This window comes from Suillus clintonianus (genome assembly GCF_016758775.1).
Source record: "Suillus clintonianus strain FC179 chromosome Unknown DEU56scaffold_39, whole genome shotgun sequence".
Classification (NCBI taxonomy): Eukaryota; Fungi; Basidiomycota; class Agaricomycetes; order Boletales; family Suillaceae; genus Suillus; species Suillus clintonianus.
In genome coordinates, this window is record NW_024539263.1 from 46,222 (window position 1) to 66,943 (window position 20,722).

Consider the following 20,722-nt stretch of genomic DNA (forward strand, 5'->3'; position numbering starts at 1 on the left):
ACCCTGCCTGCATTCATCGACCAAATTGAGCCGAGCGGCTGACACTCCCCTAGAGTGGACCCATACTTTACCGAGTCCGTGACAGACCCAGAGTCCGTGACAGAGGTACCCCAGATTTCCCGGACGAAGTAGCGCTGATAACGAACAAATTGACGGTCCTGGTTCTCGTGTACGTACGAGCCGCATTGGTGAGGTCTACATTCGGTAATTTCTATATTCGGTCGTCAACTATTCAAATGTTCAAACGCCGATAACTTCAAATTTCAAACTCTGAGTTTATTTCTGATGTGATACTTACAAGGCCACGAGGTTCAATTTAGGGAAGGCTATGCTCCATCGATGGAGGTGCTTTAAGCTTACGAGGTCAGTACCTTTTTTTGGAACCGAAGATCGCCGTAATCATCATAATCGCCAGCCCAGCAAGAACTCACCGGTTCACTGATCTGGCAGCAAGAACTCGCCGGTTCACTGACGCAGCAAGAACTCACCAGTTCACTGATGCGGCCTGACAGTAGTCGATTCTGGTAAGTCCTTTTTTAAATAATGATGCATGTCGCTAACCATGGAAGTTTTATTCAGTCATAATGTGTATTTTCTAGAAAGAAATCAAGTACGTGGTCCCTGATTCAAGCTTCGAGTGAATTCAGCGGTGAACCACGCCGAGTCCCTCCATCTGAACCGGGATCTGAACCAATAGTGAGTACTAAAGCCTAGGAGAGGGCTCAATTCAATGAATCGTAGACGCCTTTGATCATAGCGGGAATTAATCCGACTTCGTCAAAAATTGCGTTGGATTTAATGTTCAGGGGCCAGCCTCGAGGTAAGTGCAGCTTCGAACGAGTAAGTGACTAGTAAACTAGGTGACTACGTTAGATCATACCCCAATAATGGATCGCATCACGAACAGCTGCCAGATACCACTTTGAACGCCCGACACTTACGAGTTCAAGTTTGCTGCAGCAATCTCAATCCTTCTTTCATTCGGGCACCCCGTAACTGACTTCCGAGTCCATCCAAAGGTTTGCCGCTGCCTCCAAATTGATTCAAGGTAAGCACATCTACTTGTAGGCAACTCATGTTATCGTTGTCAAGGACTGACCGCAGGCAGTTAGAACTTATTCAACGCAATGGCTCACCGTGACCAGCATAGCGGCCGCTCAGGCAATTGGCACGGGTATCCGTCAAGTGACGGTGATGGTAGCACACCCAGCCACCCACAACTGCCTCAGCTGCCGCAAGGGAACACAGCACCAGCGAGCAGATTCAGTCACCCCATGGCAGGTGGTGGCCAGCACCAAACTGGCGGCGTCGTAGCGCCCGATCCTTCCCTCTGGCAATATCGTACCGGTGGCAGCTACCCAACTTTTGGGCCGCAGTCACACATGTCCCAAACCATCCCTCACCCGACCTCCTCTGACCCGACTGGCAGCTACCCATACGGGTGGCAGCTACCCAATACGGGTGGCAGCTACCCAACTTTTGGGCCGCAGTCACACTTGTCCCAAACCATCCCTCACCCGACCTCCTCTGACCCGACTGGCAGCTACCCAACTTTTGGGCCGCAGTCACACATGTCCCAAACCATCCCTCACCCGACCTCCTCTGACCCGACTGGCAGCTACCCATACGGGTGGCAGCTACCCAATACGGGTGGCAGCTACCCAACTTTTGGGCCGCAGTCACACATGTCCCAAACCATCCCTCACCCGACCTCCTCTGACCCGACTACGAGCCAGGCCAATCATGCCTCTGGATATCACACTCCACAGCATGAGGATCTTGCGGGCACAAACCACCCAATTCCGCAGTTCAATCCACGGACTACCGCAGCCGCACTCAGCGCATATGATTATTTCCGAGTCCCGATGGCCATATCCCCGAACTTCCCAACCACCCTTACTCTAACTCCCTTCGACTCGAGTACGAGTCTCGCGGCTCCAACTCAATCAAGTTCGACGGCTTTAGGCGCCTGCAGCCCGAACGATCAAGGCCACCTCCTTTCATCTGGTGCTAATGATGCGGTCGGCAGGGTAGTCAAGAAAAGACCCATCCCGCGGAAACTTGCACACAAACAGATGAAATTCATTCCCGCTAAAATCCCCTCAGCATCGACGCAGTCCACTCCAACCTTACTGTTGCACATCGACTCTGCAGTGGTTGCCAAAGTGAAGGATGAGGCCACAAGATTGATGATTCTGTCATTATTTCAAAAATCTCTGTATCCCGCCACGGACAACGATATCACTACCTTGGCCAATACAGCGCTTGATGAAGCGATCACTAAGCACCCGCTCAATGGTATTTGTCCACCTCCCTCGTATTCATCCTGTGACTCACGGAGGACACAGAAAAAGAGCTCGTGGCGTGGAAATTGTGGCCAGAAGGTCAGAGCGCTCTCGCGCGGCTGAAAGGGACGGTCAAACAAGTCCACAAGAACTGCCAGGGCTGTGCTTGGGGGATAGTGATTGGAGCTTATCGCCTATACCTTCCAATCCTATTTAATCAAGCTCACGAGGTGGCGCCGTTGCGCACACGGGGCGCTTCAGGAGTGCTAAAGGATGTTAATCACCTTGACGCACTGATTAAGGTAAGCATGTATGTCTCAGCGCTACTCCGCTCATATTCGATATTTACTTTAGCGGGATACGAGCGACGGGCAAGGCGCGGTGGTTCGCGTCCCATTCGGGAACTCAACCGTCCTCACCGTCGTAGAATATGTTTTGGTCAACCAGGGGTATCGTAAGTATCTATCCTTCGATATCAACGACTGGGGGTTCCGCCTTGAGAACACCATCGCCTTGTCCGCAGCTATTTGTGACTGGATACTACGGGTAATTGAAGATTCGAACGGCTCAGGCTGGCCCACAGATACCGATTTTCACACTCCGAAAAGCGAGGAATGTTATATGAGAATGCGACGTCGGATTGCATCATTGGCCGGCAGTGATTTGGTGGAGTTTCGCAACCTGATGCTCCTCATTCGTAATTACATTGTTTTTACTTTCGGCAGCTAAAGTAACTACTATTGCACATACTAATTTATTTTGTACTTGTCCAGTACAATGTAGCGTATAAATTCTCAGGCTTTCAATTTGTATTACAGCCCTCCGCATTTCTGACTAACGGCTCCGTCAGCGCGTGTCCCACACTCACTGCATCACAGAACTCCATGGACAAATTGGTGTGGCACGCCATGCATGCAGGACTGTCGGCTTCTGTTGAGCTGGCCGTCAGACAGTAGCCAAGACTACCCTGGTATGCCGGGAGCAAAAGACTTCACTAGGCGAGCGGCGGGCATTCAGACGTCCACTCGGGATAACAGTGCGAAGACGAGTTGCACGAGACGTTGGAGAATCCAAGATACAACTTGAATGCCTGGAATAGGCGAAGTGGAAAGCGTGTTCATCCCTCATGGTAAGCGCTTCCTTGATGAAAGTCCATGTGCTTCTATTAAGCAAGCGGATATAGGTTCAATAACGTTTGCATGCCACACCATCCAACAGCCTGCTTCGCGGAGCTTGTCTGTCTCTTATTCTCATTCTCAGCCGTTCACGAGGTCGACAGACGCCTACATGCCTGCACACAGCCAACATCACCCCTATGACCTGTCGGCAAGCCCGTACACACTCCCGCCAGTGTCTACCTCAATGCCACAATCTTACGGACATTACACGCAGTCTTTGACGTCTCAATTTTCCCACTCGCCCTGGGGGAGTTATCCGGAGCCTTCTTCCTCGCTTTCGCAGTTTAACAGGTGGCCCGCTCAAAGCCCTGCCCATTCGATGGCAGGGATGCCATCGTCTTCATGTACCCTGCGGGAGTCGCCTTACTCGAGACCATCGCCGTCTCCAATTTATGGCGAGAGCAGAGCGTCTTTAAGCACCTATCAAGCTACACCTAGTCCTGAGGACTACAGTACCAAGGCCGCCTTCGAGGCCTTCGAGGCCAGTGTCCCCCCTGCGCCCTGTGGCACCGACATTGTGCCTCCTCCCAGGCACCGAGTAAGCCCCGGAACACATAAGGACACCCTTCCGCGTAGCACCAATAATCGCCCTCTTGGTGTTCTCAAATGCAGCAGTTGCAAGGCAACCTCCAGTCCTGAATGGAGGAAGGGCCCCAGTGGCAGGAAGGAACTCTGTAACGCGTGGGTGATGCCACAACATGCGATGATTACTTACTAATATTTACTTTTTTTCTGTTTCATTGACCAGATGTGACAGCTACGCTCGGACCAGCCGAACACGGGAAACGAAGACTGGGTAAGTTGCATGTAAATTAGTAATTTGATTTCAGCATGTCGGACTTGTCCCGCATGCCATTTTCAGACTTCAATGATAACGTCAACGAGCTTTCTTCACCCTGACATGTACATTTCCAGCGTACGAATTTGGATACTAACTTTATTTGAAGCCTTCCTTTATAGGCGTATGTATCAGGCAGTTGCCTTTGCCAGCACTAGACGGCCATCATATAAGGCGGGTGCACAATTGTCCAACATGGCGAGTCCTGTCCCTCATCTCCTACCCTCTTCCATAGGCTCAATTTAGCTTGTCACCTTCTCGCTGTGGAGCTTCATGTCTCAGGTAGAGGACGACTTCGAGCTTCCAGAATCGTCACAGTCACTAGCGGTGGCGACGTCCGAGAGTGCTCGTCAGAAGCGGAAAATTGCTGCTTTAGAAGAAAAGCTACAGGTACTGGAGTCGGGGCATGCGGCCAAACAAAGGTATGAACACCATTTACACCTAGTTCTGTCCATTCATTGCCATTCTCAGAGAGACGAACTACTACATGTCGCAAGGAAGAGCTCTCAGACGTATCGTTACATTATTCGATAACATCGAAGACCTAATACGCGAGAATGATAGGAGGTGCGATTTGGACGGCGAGGATGAAAATATGACTGTCGAGTAAGTCTTTTTTTCACCTATGCTTCACGATTGCTGATCACTGGTTCGTCATCATAGTCAGGATCGTTTGCAAACTGGGTACATCGCCCTTAACCACGCCCTCCCGTGGTTTCACTCGAAAGCTTCAGAATTGGACATGGAGAATGTTGAATTCTCGTATATGCTAAAAAAGGTGCGCTTTACTGTTACAAACCATTTGCCTTTTACTGAGCCGTTATTTAGCTTAGGCAGGGGGCCGATAGTGCTCGAGGGGATGACACCTCGAAGCTCAAAAGCCTTGTCGCCGATTGGATCAATCGCGAATTGAAGCCTGATCCTCTGGTCGACCCTGATGATAAACACTGTCGTGGATTTGTCAACGACGCATGCGGCAGACTACTCTGCCCGACTGAGCTAGACTGGAATAGCCCAATGTAACTATCTCACTCGAGATCTTGCCTGATACTAACCATCCGCCAGCGTCAGAGCAGGAATCAGGGATCGCACAGACGACTATGTCGTGACGGAAATGTCCTGGCCAGCATTCCTGTATGAAAAATACACAGCGAATCAGGACAATCTGGAGGAGGGCCTCTTCAAAAGCACTCTTTTGCTTCAGGTTAGTCACTCCCGAGTCGGTCGACAAAGATCTCACTTTTAGCAGGCCTTCAAAGCTATATTCACGTCACCCTCCTCCGCCAGGGATGTTGCTGGTGATGGCGACGCTGCTAATATAATCGAAACCAACCGACGCGCTAAGAAGGATGTCCATTCTAGCATGAAAGTCAAGACACACGTGGCGCAAATCATCAAGATGCACGCAGTCACGCCCCGCTCGATCGCATATGCATCATGTCAGGTAACTAGTCATAATTTATAATTTCTTGCGGACTGACAATATGCAACAAGTTGCGGTTTGCACTGTCTTCTGTGACCTCATGGCGCCCGATTGACGGCGACTTCGACTACAAACTATTTTGGCAAAACATTGTAGACTTCTTCGAAATTCCCCCTGGTCGACTAGCGCAGCAAAAGGTCAAGCGGCTCCTGGCATGGTGGACGAGGTGCATTCTTTACACACTCAACAGTCTTTAGCTGATCTCCGCCTTTTAGGAAAGTCTTCGGAACAAGTCGACGTGCGGAACTCAGCGATGGCGCAAAGGCGAGGATGTCCGTTAACGCTCTCGCAACACAAAGAGCACAACTGGATGATGCCCTTTTCGATTCAGAGTAGTTCATTTTTAGTTCAAGTGCGGCTCCTATATTCTAGTGACAGTAGTAGCAGCGTACCGTTTTTAATGTGAATATCTCAAATGCTCGTTTGGTGTGAAGCTTCTGTAGGAAACATATTGTGAATAATTCAAGTAAAGCTACAGGTATCAGATCCCTGCGCTCGAACCCCTACAAGCTGAATCGGGGAAATGCTTCATGACAGCCGTGATATCTGTATCACCTACTCATCATTCCCATCGTAGACCGAAAGTATATATGCGCGAGGTCACAAAAAGCAGTGTGACAGTGGTGATATGTACATTTCCAAAGTTATCATTCGGATCAGATACAGAAATTATTGACGTTCAAGGTGACAAAATCCCACTCATCATTCTCACTTGCAGACGACATGTACAGACCTGCTAAAAGACAAAATGCAGTGCAACAGCGCTAATTAAATGTATTTCCTAGTCGTCAATCCCCTCGCGAGGCAGACAATATATACTTGCGAAATGACAGAATTTTCTACTTGTCATTCCTATCCAGATGGGCAGTATAGATGCGTGACAGGACAAAAAATAGTGCGACAGCAAGTGATGTATGTAATTCTTACTCTTCGTTCCGCTCACAGGAAAGCAAGCTTAGGCCTGCGAGGAGACAACAAGAGTGGAACATGCCGAAATTACAGCCATACTCATGGCATATGGGGTACTCGGCTTATAATGTTCATCTGCTTGCTTTCAAAATTCATTTGTTATGTATTGGGAGGTTGGCATGAACGCCAAGCATTACCGAGTGATAGCATCGTTATTCCATTCACCAATGGAATAACTGAGGTTCCCAAATGCACACATAAACTATCACTTAAGCAGGGCGCAAGGACATGCGATTTCACCAATAATATGAGTGAGAACAATCAAGTATGGCCGTGCGAGGTCACGACAATGGTGAAACATACCAACATTGTGCACAAGCCGTGAGCCAAGGTACTAAACCATAAACATACAGCACCCATGCCAACATACAGCACCCATGCCAAGCGTGAACAGGCTCCGGCTGGTGCGCAAAGGTATGTCTTCTTCGCACGGATTCCCAATTGCAATATTGCAGATGTTTCTTTCACTTTCTGAAGAAGATGGCGTCAAGATTTGAAGTAGGAGTCGTCAGTCGATCATTGCTCGCTTGAACATATCATCCGTCTCTGTGAAGATGCTGACCTTCACACTTAGCTTCGACGATATGGAACATACTTCCGACACGGTGGTAGTAAGTCATCCAGCTCAACTATCAGCGTTTGCTCCACCTTCCCTTGAATTTTGAGTTTGAGCGATGTGAGGGCCTCTTGGAACAGGCTGCATACGACTCTTAGCTTCGAAGTCGCGAACGTGACTTCTTGAAGTTGCGTTTATGATTCATCTGGCTCCACCTTTAGCTTTGCCCGACATCGATTGGGTCTCGCTCACTTGGTGGACAGTTGTCGTTCGCTGGAAGATTGTGTCTTTTCCTCTTGGCCCCGAAATCGCGAACCTTAACTTCGACGTGGCGGTTGTTGATGCCTCTAGATCGTTCATTAACTGTTGCTCCACGTTGTCGCTAAGTTTGAGGTGGAGTAATGTGAGTGTTTTTCCCTGATCACAAAACTGTGTAAGAAAATCAGCAACTCTACTGTCCTAGGTAAGGTCAAATATGACCATGTGACGATCGATGGCAGAATTTTGCTGATGCTTGTGATTGTCTACTATATATTGCTATCTATCTCATTCTAATCTGTCCACCAGTTCTCTGATGTCCCTCTTCGTATTACGTATCACAGCCGCCAGCATACCGCGCGCTCCGCTTTTCCCTTTCCAATACACCACACCTTCAATTCTGCCCCACTTGAAACTTTCACACCACCGCATACTTGGTGCCTATCTGCTAGGTCAGTTAATATCCAAACTAATCTCAGTTGATACGCCAGGTCAATCAATGAACTCGACGGCCGAAACATCATTTCCAAAACGTTGGAGAGCAAATTAGCGGCGAATACGTCACAAATCGACGGTCTCATCATGTCCGAACACTAAGCTGGCCTCAGGATCGAGGGTTCCAAACACCCTTTTGTAAAGGCTATGCATTGAACGTTCCTTTACAGGTCCAAGGAACGCCAATCGAGTCATTTATTCTGGTGCTAGTGACGTCAGTGGATGTCCACAAGAGTTTGGATGGGAGGTCTAGACACGAAAACCTAAGTAGGTGAGTCTTCGCATCAGTCACTGACTAAGTCGTAAGTTCTGATTTGCCTATAGCGCAAGAACCCATGCCTTAACAGGTACCAGGGTTGGACGTCGATGGGTTTCTGCGCAAATATAAAAGTGCTCCAGTTGGCTTAGTGCTGATCGAATTTGCCGAAGCCGTCGAGCGAGATCACCCCTTCCACAGGCGCTCGTTGCTGACTCGCTTTGCGACGACTAAGTGTGGATGCGGCGGGTACGAGAAACTACTAATGTGCATACTATAATATTTAGTGATGTGCTTTCCGAAGGTCGACACGTTGTAAGTAACGTTCTTTACTGATCTCAAAATCGTTCTAGGAGGTGTTACGGATCTGTGCAAATATCGCAGGACACAAGACGACCATTGTCAGCATTGCGAATAGGTGCACGCACATGGATCGTAACAGTCATTCAGCGATGTCTGTTGTAGCAAACAACTTCATGTTGAACTGTATGAATGTGACGACATCTTATGGACCAAAGAGCATTGCATTGTGCTCGTAAGCAGCGAAACCAGCTGTTTTAAGTAGCTTGGGGAAACTCAATAACAAGTGTACAGAATATTGGATGTCGCGGTGACTGATAAAAATTACGTCGGAAACTACTCTAGACTCTCTGCAAGGACTCCGAGTCACAGTTTTGCTCGTGGTAGAGGAATCACATCCATGATGGCATCCGGGCACTCGTTTTGAATCCAGTGACCAATGCCGGTAAGAACTTTGGCATCCAATCTCTCTACGTCACAAGGGATATGTTCCAAATAACAATTATCGCTGAGCTTCGGATCGGATACCAGTACGGTGATCCTGACGTTAGTGGGGATGCTCTTGAGCAGCCCACTGAAAGACCATGGGGTGTTTTGCTGTTACAAGGGCAGAGCCTGTCAGCAAGCTGCATTTCGCCATTTCGACACCTGAAATATTACCCGAAACATCTCGACAACAGCGCGATCACACATGGAGACTCCAAGCGCTCTTAATATGCAGTCACGTCGTGACCAAGCGGGATTGTCAACCATGTGCTCTTCGGCAGTTCTAATCTTGGCCGTCTCGTTTATAACCAATGTTGTCTTAAATTTGACATTCTCCTTCGTAAGCTCGAGAATGGGGTCGAGGAGTATGATGGTAGTTTCTTTTGTTTTGGGCAAAAATGGCAAGAGCGATAGGGTCACAGCGCCTCCAAGAGAATGTCCTATAATCACGTCGTAGGACGTGTTCATGGAGAAATACGGTCGGAGATCCTCTGCAAAGGCGGACACGCGATAGTCCGCGCACTGCCTCCATGCATGCCCAAGGAGGTTTGGAGCAATGACGAAAAATCCTGATTAATTCGTCAAAAATGATCATCGCCATAATATAACAAAACCCTGACCTTCTGCTGCCAATAGTTGGGCGACGCCCTCCCATGAATGCGAGGACATGGTCATGCCATGAATGAGAAGAGCCCGCCTAGAAGCGGTAGGTGAACCCCACTGGGACGCTGAAGTGGACATGCAGGCACTCAGATGTGGCTTTGATTTGCTTATCCAGCTTTTTCCTTATCCAGCTTGTTCTTGTCTCGCACAGTTTTGCAGGCCTCCCCCATATCGTTTGACGTACTGGCCATCCTCACGATATGCTGTAAAGTGATACAACGAACTGTGTTTCTGTCCCACTCAGTTCTCTCAGGATGTTTCGCCCACTTGTGCTATATTGTTCGTTCGGACAACCCTTAACTCAAGGCTCGATGCTCGGTATAGAATGGAATACAAAGTATGATCTAGTGTACGTTCCATATCACATTATAAATCTCCGTCATGGGTCAATTACTGGAATACCATGATCGTTATCAAGGTCTAAAAGCAGTGGTTTTAGTAAGTGCGAGCAAAGGAAAAGGCTTGAGAGACTCACAAATCGTGGCACTTTTGCCAATGTCGACCATGCGACATGCAGCTCAAATCAAGCTCTGGACCTCTAGGTATCACTAACACAGTCCGAGGAAAATAAAATCGGGCGCGAGAAGCAGGTGGTACCCAGAATAAGAGCTGTTGTTTAGGGCCTTTTACCCACCCACTGTCATGATCCAGCATAAAGAAGGTCGACTGTCGGCCATCATGGAAGGCTCCCGCCATTAACTCAGTAGGGTTGCACAGCGCATGGGTAGAATTAGACGAGAAGCAGATGACGCGATTGTTGCGTGGCTTGGCAGTGGCGGTCTCCATGGGATGCACGATGCAATGTTCATCTGAGGATACTGAATGATCTAATTCTGAGTCGGCGCACTGTTCCACGGGCTGTCTCGTCGCCGCATCCCATAGCCGGGCAGTGTGATCTTGTGAACCAGTCGCGATGCGAGTGCCATCCGGCGAGAACGAGACCGAGGTAACTCCGTTAGTGTGCCCCTTCAAGGGATCACCGACTGGCTGCCCTGTGGCTGTATCCCACAGCCGGACAGTGAGATCCCAAGAACCAGTCGCGATGCGAGTGCCATCTGGCGAGAACGAGACTGAGGTAACTCCAGAAGTGTGCCCCTCCAAGGGATCACCGACTGGCCGCCCTGTGGCTGTATCCCACAGCCAGACAGTGTGATCCCAAGAGCCAGTCGCGATGCGAGTGCCATCCGGCAAGAACGAGACTGAGGCAACTGCGCCAGTGTGCCCCTCCAAGGGATCACCGACTGGCTGCCCTGTGGCTGTATCCCACAGCCGGGCAGTGCGATCGTATGAGCCAGTCATGATGCGAGTGCCATCCGGCGAGAACGAGACTGAGCTGACTGCGCCAGTGTGCCCCTTCAAGGGATCACCGACTGGCTGCCCTGTGGCTGTATCCCACAGCCGGGCAGTGTGATCCCAAGAGCCAGTCGCGATGCGAGTGCCATCCGGCGAGAACGAGACTGAGCTAACTCCAGAAGTGTGCCCCTCCAAGGGATCACCGACTGGCTGCCCTGTGGCTGTATCCCACAGCCGGGCAGTGTTATCCCAAGAACCAGTCGCGATGCGAGTGCCATCCGGCGAGAACGAGACCGAGATAACTTCCCTAGTGTGCCCCCTGAGCACGGTCTGAGCAGCCGGCCAGTTCATATCGCGTCCGGATGCAACATGAAGAGTGTTCAGAAACCGCGCAGAGTATTGTCTCGATAGTGGAGAATTGATAGGTGTAAATGGGAGTGCTGATACATACAGATGTGGTGTGCTGTGTAAAATCATGCCGCCGAAGACTTGAATGAACCTCCGGACGTCCATGGCGGTCAGCGAGAGATCTTTGAATTCGGAATGGCCCTGCGGTTGCATGTGAGCACTTTGTCTGACATCCAGTAAACATATGCTCACCTTCGGCCACTGGGCAATGAGCGGTAGGGCAGTAACTGCACCACTAAGTGCGTTAATAAGGGCAAGTACCTCGAGCCAGAAAAACAACCGCTCGTGGTCGAACAATGATTTCACTTCTTTTGCCAGCTCCTTGTCGAAAACCGTGTCTCGTACGTGCGCAGTCCAAAATCGACAGGAATAGGACAGATGTGGGAGAATGCGTGTTTCAATTCGTTCTCGCAGCCCGGGGTCTTTACAATTAGGGAGATACGAAGACTGCAAATCACAGATATTGAACCGAAGACCATCTTTACCATCTTCCATCACTCGAAGTGACGCGAATGCAAGGTCGTGTTGCATGCTCGGCACGTCGACGAAAAACTCTCCGCTGCTTGGTTGGTCCGTCAGGAAATCGCGGAAGGATGCGTGAAGGGGCCGGATTGGGGAATTTGGGTCGGTGGTCCCGCTGAGGAGGGAACCCATGCATTTTACCATTAACCCCACGCCATAGCGGTCCTCTTCGCTTGGAAAATGGCCCCTCATGGCGTTCAGGGAAGCTAAAGGAAGTGGTTCAAATGTGCCCAGTATTTGTCCCATCACTGAGCGAAATCTCGCTAGCTCCTCCAGAGGCATTTCCTGTGAACGCTGGCCATTGGTAGATGTGTCCATGTGCATGATATCTCTTAAAATGAGGCGATACATGTTGCGCAACAGCATTTGTCTCTTCGCAGGATCGCGTAACACCACTTTGTTGTAGTACTCCATCGGAGATAATCCAGTATGGGAGTCTCTGATGTATCCGCAGGCAAGACGCGCCCACTCGAAAAGTCCGCCCGCCATCTCAGCAAGGACTGTAAATTGTTTGTCTTGGAAGTCATTCAACCCTTTCAACTCCTCGGATACGTAAGCACGGATGTCGCGCTCGGCGACTTCTGGTAGAATCTCGTCCATGGACATCGGTCTAATGTGCTGAGCGTCTGCAAGCTCATCTTCGATGTCAGAGAGCGGGCGAGATGTAACAATAATCCGGATATTTTTTGGGAGTTTGGTGATTGCAGGGACAGCCAATTTACCGGCCAGAATGCGGAGAAGGCTGCGCTGTGTCTCAACTCCGCCGCTCTCGTCCAATGCATCGATGATAACGACGATGGGCCCTGTGGTTGATGCTGAAAGCTTCCCTAGCGGTTCCGCCAGAAGCTTCTGCCACTGCTGCACAATATCTACTGAGTTCTTGAGCGCATTGTCGCTTTGAACTGCCTCCGCCAATGCTCTCCTCATCTCCGGATGACGGTCAGCCAGGTCGCGCGCGATGGTCAGCCAGGTCGCGCGCGATGGTGGCAAAAACCTTCTCATGGCGACGTTCGGCTTTTCGATCATCGTCGAAACAATAAAATGAACCAAGACCTCCCACGTCGTGGAACCATTTAGCAATGGTGTGGGCGATGGCTGATTTCCCATTGCCCGCAGGACCAGATAGCCACAGCACACGTTCAACATCATCTCCGGTGCTCTTGACCCAGTCCTTGATCTGGGAGAGGATTTCCGCGCGCGTTCCTGGTAGGCACTGTTTCGCGGTATCTAGTCCCGCGCCTGCTGCATAAGTCATACCGCTGAGGTCCAGTTTTTCGTCTGAAAAGGTGTGAATCAATGTCAAGTTACAGAACACGTTCAAATACTTACCCGTACGGGAAAGGAAGATGGCCAAGTCCCGGGCAACTTGGTCCCGGAAGGTTTGCATGAGTGCTTCCAACTCGTTGCTGTACTGTTGGATCGTATTATTCGTTTTCGAGACGATGTTCATTCTGAGTCTCTTCCCTGTGATGATGGTAGAAGCCTGAGAAGGTGAAAAACGCAACAGCTTGTAAGACTCACGAAAGTTCTTGGGCTTCGAATAATCTTCGATAAAATGGGCGCATTTAAGAGTCAGATCAGAGATCTGTTTAAGGATAGCTCCCATTGATGAAATATGGCGAAGGGTTTCGCCTTCCATCATGAAACTATAAACTTTACTCAATTTCTGGAGAAGCTGAATTACCGCTGTATCGCGATCTACTTGAGCAAGAATGATCTGCACGAGATGGTGGGTGAGCAATAGATCAGGATGGGGGTGAAACCGGACATACTTTTGAGGCAGAAGACAATATGCCCAGTGCTATCTTGGCATATGGATGTATCTATGAATCAGGGTTAGGTCAGTTCCAATAGAGAAGAAGGGTCCATACATCCGCGATTTCCCCGATAACAGCGTTGAATATCCTGAGGGGTTGGAGATATGTGTCCTGGATATTGTCTGCGGTATCGAGACCCGCTAGTCCATCTTGAGCGGCAGACGCTGCAGATTGCGCGGGTCCCGAAAGTGGCTCCATGCTTTCTACAGCTGCACCGGCAGCCTTCAGGGCCAATTGGGGGTTAATACGTCGTTCTACATTAGATGATACATCCTGAAGATGTGCGACCATGGATTTAGAGAGAGCAGAAGTGAAGAAGTTTAAGTACTTACCTCAATACACGGACTCGATGAAGAACCTTCATGGCTAGTGATCAGGAGAACAGGGTCTGGGGTGCGGGAATCCTTCGAACGCTTTTGTACAACTTGTCTCAGCCGTGTTCCAGGACACTCGATAATTATCATCGTTTACTCACAGAAAACGTGTTAGCCAGTTCGTTCTTAACCTTCCCCGCAAACCGACGGATTTTGTCACGACGTCGACCCTAAACGAAGGATGCATCAGAGTCAGTGTTTCAAGTTTCAAATGATCCTCATTAGCCACGTACCCGTACTGAGCTTTCACTAGCTATTGGTTCGCCAGCGCGGGTTTCTGTAATTGAATCCCTCGGTGGATTGCCTTTGCTCATAGTTGATGACGATCAGAATCAGTTTGTAGCGAAGTAGGAGAAGGAGTTGGAGAAGGGTCCCACGATAAGACAACAAACCATAAAAGTATCGCAAGCGCCTTGATAGTTAAAAAATAACGGTGAACGAATACTTGTCTACTTACAAGTATGCATGCTTGCCATTGCCGTTTGACGCCGAATCCATATATGCTACACCCAACTAGCAAACGTTGTTTGGGGCATCGTGTATTGTGCATCAAGGTGCATTGCAGTGACGACGAGGCTGTGTACACCATATAGACTCGGAGCGCATCAGCAAAACTCCTCAAATGTCACAACATGTGACACTACCTTATTAGTAATCGTCAAAGCGTCCGAGTAATACGACGCATATATGCATACGTCATACGCAAACTACACATTATAAAATCGTCGTCACCCTCCCATGGCCCTTATCGTAGCTGTAACATAGTGGGTTAGCTCTTACATCATAGTTATAAGGTGGTAGAGATGTTATATTACTGTCATAATGTTACAAGAACAATGTATTGTACCTGTAAGCCGGCAATGATATGATATCATGCAAACAAAATCCTGATCACGATCGATCAATGATTCAACCAATTTCAATATTTTCTAAGCACAGCGCTGCAGGCTGTACAATGCCACAACTCGAGGAAAAAGTGCCATGTGGCTTGCATCATGTGACGGGCTGCAAATCAATGAAATCATTCAAATTATCTATACTACTCCAATTTACAAAGCGCCGTAGCCTTCTGCTATAAGAAAATGATCGTCTAAGTCTTCTCCCTCGTCCGCTTCTATCATATCGGGATCATCTTCCAGTTCCTCCTCCTCTTCCAGTTCCTCTTCCTCTTCGTCATATCCGTCCTCCTCAATCTCTCCCTCTCCCTTAGCATCTTCCTCCCCACCTTCATTCTCCTGTTCTTCAGCCTCTTCATTCACATACGCCCCATCACTTTGCAGGAACTCATCCCATTTGCGGGATATAGCGTGACCGATACCTCCCCCTCGGTATCGCATGAACATATCTCGATCTACGAACCTAGCAATAGACCAATGAATTGATTAGAAGTAGATAGATATAAAAAAACTCACATGTTTACATAGAAATACCGCCAATCTTGATTGAGATCTGCCTCGTGTCGAGCAAATGAATTATGAAGAAACTCATCAGTCTTGCCAGAATCAAATGCTGGGATGAGATGGACGCCTCGAATTATGACGTCAGGATCCAGAAAACCGAGGGCGCTGGGATCCTCGCCTCTGAGAAAACCGATGCGATGCAATCGTTTTGCGGACCAACCGGATTGGTAACCTGCGTCGCGTCCAAACCACCGCACAATCAAAAATTCCATTCGGCGTGGTTCTTCCATAGAAGCATCATTTCGGTCCCAAACGTCCACATGGAAGATCCGGATGATCTGTGCATACCAATACGGGTGCCGTGCGTCATCGGTTTCGTGTGATAGGACCATAACGTCGGCACGGGTACGTGGGTTGAGTGAATCTTGTTCCCGCCGTAAGTCGTATGTAGTGTAATTGATGCGGAGGACGTTGTGCTCGTAGATTTTGTTGTTGGCGATGATTAGCTGGGCGCGTTCTTCGTCAGTGAAATCAAGCTCATCTCCAGTGTACTCAATCCCACGAATACGTCCGAGAAGATGATCTTTGAGTTTAGGGATAAAGTCCTGTCCCTCCCATCAGATGAAATAACTTTAAAAGGTAAAAAAAAAGACGTACCACTACTGCTAGATCATCTTCTGGTAGTTCACTAAGCCATCCTGTGAGATCAAATGAAGTTGTCGCGTATTTGGAAATATGGTAGTGATCGGATGGAGAGGTGCGTTGGCGTTGGCGGCGCTGTGAACCGGCATCACCTTCTCTTGATGCTAATGTAGCTCGCGCCTTGACAATCTTACCCATGAGTCGTTCCCGGGTTTCTATCCTTGTCATACTAGAGACTGTATTCTTCTTCCCTTTGGGGGTTTTCGAATACCAACGCTTCACGCGCCGATGCTGAAGTTCACCCTAGTTAATTTAAAATAGTATGATCAGTATGTATATACACATGAATTAAGAATAAAACTTACCGGCTGTGTGCTGTAGCTATCAGTAGTACCAAATTGTCGGATCGTGTTGGGGTAATCTCCCAGCGCGTGGTATTTGTAAGTGCTGAGATTAAGCTTCTTGCGCTTCGGACCCGATAGAACTTCCTTGGCCTTGCCTTTCGGGTCTGCTTCTGGAAGCTTGGAAGCTAAGGCAGCTTCCCGTCGTCCGCGTGTTGCATACTCGTGAGGTAGTTCGGTTGTATAGTAGCGCTTACATGTAGTTCGAGCGAATCTTCGTACCGTCTGGCCCAGAACAGCCGTGGCAGTGTCAAAAAATTGCAGCGTGTCCTCGGTATGCATTCGCAATTTTGCGAACCCGTGCCAAGTAGCTAGATCGAATAAAAGATCCAGGACCATAGTATCATCCGTGTCGTCATCCGGAAGTACTAGTAAGCCCTCGAAGGCAGGGATTGCGCACTATACATACATACGATCGTAAATAACCATATCGAGTAAGTTGAAACCGAAACTTACCTGCAGAAGATCTTCGAAATCCCTTGCGGCCAAACGTTTCATCGATGACGCATTTGAATTGAACTTTCTAATCGTCCCTCTACCAAAGGTCGGCGTAGCGCGGTATCTATTAAGATCGATCAGTAGATGTAATGAAAAATTTTAAATACACACCTTTCATTGAGTTTCTGGACGGCATCACCACCAGCGGCATGCAAAATGCGCATCAAGTGGGTGAACTTTGCCTTCCACGCACCGAGTTCGAATTCGTGAAGTTCGTCGACCACGAACATTCGAAATCGATTGAATCCGTGAGGTGACAGCTTGACAGAGAATGAATTCTATATATCAAATATCATTAGTTAGATAGAAAGTCAATCAAATGTTAAAAACTTACTCGAGTGGGCACCAAGGACTTGTCATTGAGAATAGCCTTGACGCGGGTGCCATCAACAGGCACACCCAGTTGAAAAATGAGCGCGCGCGCATCATCGACTTCTCGGAGGTTTGCCCTGTCGTCCTTCCGCATACGCCTGATCCGACGTTTCATATCCAACCTTGATCCCATCAAAGGAACCTCGTCCTTCTTTGTGAGACAGCGTGGGCAAAGGCACTGCCCCAGATTTTTTATCCCTGTGAGAATAACTCTGAGAAGCGTTAGTACTGCGTCCGAGAAATTAATTAATGTACTCACTTCTCGGGATAGTCGGCTGAATATGTAAAAAAACGGGGGAATACCCTACGAGTGATACCATCCCCACATTTTATTACAATACCATATTCATACGCGTGCATGAACTTCTCGTCGAGAAGTAAAGCCCATATGGCCTGCATTAGTTCACGCTTACAGTGCGTGTAGACCTGGCTTGTGCAAGGCTCGCCAAATATAGCCCTGTATTGATCTTGAAGATCTTCGGGCAACTGAAGATCGGTTTAGAGTTATATACATATGTAGATATACATAAAAAAACTTACTGTTGGAATGTAGGCGACGTGATGACATGCAGAGGCGGTTGGTTTGCCTCGGATGTACTTAGATTGATTGCCGAAATAGAGGTAGAACGGCCAGAGTGATGCGTCGCCGAAATTCGCCAGATGGGTGGCATCCGACCAGAACATGAGTGATGCGATGGTGCGCTCGAGATCATCACCTTCTTCGCGGGGCAAATTGTTAATTTCCGCGTATGTTTCGACCATTTCGGGGCTAGAGTATGCTTCTGAGAAGACCTCAATGTCCCGTCCGTCCGGAGATTTCCAGAACTCGCGATAAGGCGTCATGTTGAAAGTTGTAGCGACGTCATCCTGGAAAACGGACTCGATGATATCAGTGATCGATCAATGATGCACACCAGGAATTTCGAGTTCTGGGGCCTCGGACTCGGCGTCCCACTTCTCACCCTCTTTAGGTAGCCTGATCTTGACGGCAGATTGGCGCCAGCCATATTCCTGGTGGAACGGATTAGACTTCTTCTCCAGGTAGGCGTCGATATTTTTGGATTCCCGGGTATGGGAAAATGAATTGGCATCGCTATTATTAAATAGCGGATCACCAACGAAGCCGGTGAGCCGCTGCAACTCTGCAACTGACTGCTGGCCGGTTCCAGAGTAATGGTAAGCCATAAGGAGGCCAGAAGTCGGGTTGGAGAAGGCTGCATATAGGTCGTCCTGTTCAATCACCTTGGACGACAATCCTTCGGTGATTCGACTCGAGTCTGGAACCCGATCACCTCCAGCGAGTGTAGGAGCATCGGTGACACTCTCGAGGGTATTTTCAATGGGGAGTATGCTGGGGCGGGTAGGATAAACCCGGTAGAGACCTGCTGCATTAGGTTCCGTCTCAAAGGGTATGAAAAGCGGGGGGGCATCGTGTTCTGACTGCACCGGGGAAGGCATACGAGGCGCGTGTTGATCCGCATGTTGATCCGTGATGACATCATGTCCGCGTTGCTGACGGGTGGAGGGCGGCATATGCGCAAGGTGAGTCGCTGACCCCGGCAAGAAGTCCGCAAAGCGCGCAGGCATGCGGATTCTCCGTCCAGAGCGCTGGGAGACAATAGGTGGGGGTGAGGGAGATGGTGCACGACCCATTTCAATCTAGTAAATGTGTAGTTAGTATAATCCTGCTGTAGAAATAAATTAATACATACGTCATTGTAAAATATGTCTTCATGATCGATAGGCGGGAGATCTTGAATCTCGGGCTGATCTGGTATGACAACATCTTCAGGAACATGCACGGGGGATTGATCACGACGCGCCCGCTTGTCTTTTTTCTTCTTCTTATCTGACTTGCGTTTCCGACTGAAAATTTGATCAGTAAGATCAAAATTGTCAGCGCATTGACCTGAATGCGCTGCCAGCTGCTTGCGTGAACCAAATGTTGCGCTGCAAGCTAAGCAGCGGAGGTCATTGACCATGGACACAATGCGGATAAGGGGGAGAGGGGACACGTCCTCACGAGGCCTCACTAGTTGCAGAATTGAGTTGTCCAGCGCTATCATCATTTAAACAGATCATCTACTGTGAATTTACATTAATTAAACAACTGAAATTAAGCATTAATTCTGTTACACCATGTAAAATACTCGATGGAACATACCTACAAAATCCTCGGCGCGCGATCATGTTGATGAGAGTCGCCAGAACTCCACATTGGAGTATCCTGTGAATCATCGCCGGGATATTTACCCCCGAGGAGGTGGGATCTCGCGGATCTCAGGATAAGGTGTCCTAGGAAAGGTAGAAACTTGAGTGGGATATGTGGAGGATTTGCGACTCACCTATTAGACATTGAGTGGGATATGTGGTAGGATCTGTAATAGACATTTGAGTGGGATGTGTCAAGGATTTGCTACTCACCTAGACATTTGAGTGGGATGTGTGGTAGCTCACTGAAGCATACGATCGAAAATAAGGGCATACGATCGGAAGTAAGGTGATATCATGATCGAGGATATCTGGTATATCAAATTCAACATCCGCCGGAATCTTCCGATTATATTAAGTCAAGGTGTGGTGGCTATCTTTATCAACATTGATATCAATATGTCTAACGTAACCGTTGCCGACAACGCCTGGACCTCTGTGGTAAACGTCTTCGGGGATGTCGTATTCGTCGACATCCAAAACACCATCTCCTTAGACAATACTTACTGCTTCAATCTCAACTTAGATTCTCCCGGCCCCAAGGTTTTTTTTTTCTCTATCTACAAACTAATCTAATTTATAACAGAAAATAGTTTTTCGCATCCGGCAGCAAACCAATAATCACGACTCGGGTTCAGATGACTCGGTCACCGAGTATGAATCCGATGAAGAGGAGAACGGCGGTAACGGGGATGACGCGGAGATGAAGACGGAAGATGCGGAGGTCGGTATAAATGAGGTTAAGGTTGAAGATGAGGATCTCGACGCAGTGATCAGTCCAGACTTTGAGTAAGTTGCCAGCGCCTTCATTACAAATATTGACTGATCTTTCTCAAGGCCTGTAGTCGCATCCCCTTGCAGCCTTCTCACCAGGCGTATTGGAAACCCCAATCCGGATCCCGAGAATCCCACTGCGCCATGGAGTTACTACATCAAGAAAAGGACCGAGGTACAGGAGGACCAGGAGGAGATGTCAGTAGAAGATCCAGCGGCCTCCTTGTAATTTTTTTTCTTGTG

The 20,722-nt window shown here is 48.8% G+C and overlaps 8 protein-coding genes across 8 annotated transcripts; 5 read left to right on the forward strand and 3 right to left on the reverse strand.

Moving 5' to 3' along the window:
• Positions 1-1,127: 1,127 nt before the first annotated feature.
• DEU56DRAFT_913064 (uncharacterized protein) lies at positions 1,128-3,014 on the forward strand (the record flags this gene model as incomplete). The annotated part of the gene is made up of 3 exons (XM_041357480.1): positions 1,128-2,298; positions 2,349-2,587; positions 2,640-3,014. 3 exons carry the CDS (start codon positions 1,128-1,130, stop codon positions 3,012-3,014), a joined length of 1,785 nt encoding a protein of 594 aa, XP_041208035.1.
• A 357-nt stretch (positions 3,015-3,371) lies between these two features.
• On the forward strand, positions 3,372-4,363 carry DEU56DRAFT_947146 (uncharacterized protein; the record flags this gene model as incomplete). Its single annotated transcript, XM_041359060.1, has 3 exons — positions 3,372-4,144; positions 4,212-4,259; positions 4,294-4,363. 3 exons carry the CDS (start codon positions 3,372-3,374, stop codon positions 4,361-4,363), a joined length of 891 nt encoding a protein of 296 aa, XP_041208036.1.
• A 211-nt stretch (positions 4,364-4,574) lies between these two features.
• Positions 4,575-6,120, forward strand: DEU56DRAFT_737359 (uncharacterized protein; the record flags this gene model as incomplete). Its single annotated transcript, XM_041348579.1, has 8 exons — positions 4,575-4,723; positions 4,773-4,907; positions 4,965-5,079; positions 5,130-5,320; positions 5,367-5,505; positions 5,551-5,682; positions 5,796-5,950; positions 6,000-6,120. 8 exons carry the CDS (start codon positions 4,575-4,577, stop codon positions 6,118-6,120), a joined length of 1,137 nt encoding a protein of 378 aa, XP_041208037.1.
• Positions 6,121-6,610: 490 nt separating this feature from the next.
• On the forward strand, positions 6,611-8,164 carry DEU56DRAFT_947147 (uncharacterized protein; the record flags this gene model as incomplete). Its single annotated transcript, XM_041359061.1, has 8 exons — positions 6,611-6,696; positions 6,730-7,074; positions 7,126-7,167; positions 7,209-7,260; positions 7,328-7,364; positions 7,531-7,712; positions 7,877-8,019; positions 8,059-8,164. The coding sequence occupies 8 exons, from the start codon at positions 6,611-6,613 to the stop codon at positions 8,162-8,164; spliced, it is 993 nt and encodes a 330-aa protein (XP_041208038.1).
• Positions 8,165-8,984: 820 nt separating this feature from the next.
• On the reverse strand, positions 8,985-9,845 carry DEU56DRAFT_756386 (Alpha/Beta hydrolase protein; the record flags this gene model as incomplete). Its single annotated transcript, XM_041350037.1, has 3 exons — positions 8,985-9,215; positions 9,279-9,673; positions 9,725-9,845. The coding sequence occupies 3 exons, from the start codon at positions 9,843-9,845 to the stop codon at positions 8,985-8,987; spliced, it is 747 nt and encodes a 248-aa protein (XP_041208039.1).
• Positions 9,846-10,244: 399 nt separating this feature from the next.
• DEU56DRAFT_717178 (uncharacterized protein) lies at positions 10,245-10,409 on the reverse strand (the record flags this gene model as incomplete). The annotated part of the gene is made up of 1 exon (XM_041347613.1): positions 10,245-10,409. A coding segment is annotated over one exon (165 nt), but the record flags the coding sequence as incomplete, so codon positions are not given.
• Positions 10,410-16,042: 5,633 nt separating this feature from the next.
• On the reverse strand, positions 16,043-16,472 carry DEU56DRAFT_694732 (uncharacterized protein; the record flags this gene model as incomplete). Its single annotated transcript, XM_041347203.1, has 2 exons — positions 16,043-16,186; positions 16,242-16,472. Coding segments are annotated over 2 exons (375 nt in total), but the record flags the coding sequence as incomplete, so codon positions are not given.
• A 3,632-nt stretch (positions 16,473-20,104) lies between these two features.
• Positions 20,105-20,708, forward strand: DEU56DRAFT_913069 (uncharacterized protein; the record flags this gene model as incomplete). Its single annotated transcript, XM_041357481.1, has 3 exons — positions 20,105-20,248; positions 20,292-20,494; positions 20,543-20,708. The coding sequence occupies 3 exons, from the start codon at positions 20,105-20,107 to the stop codon at positions 20,706-20,708; spliced, it is 513 nt and encodes a 170-aa protein (XP_041208042.1).
• Between the last annotated feature and the right edge of the window lie 14 nt (positions 20,709-20,722).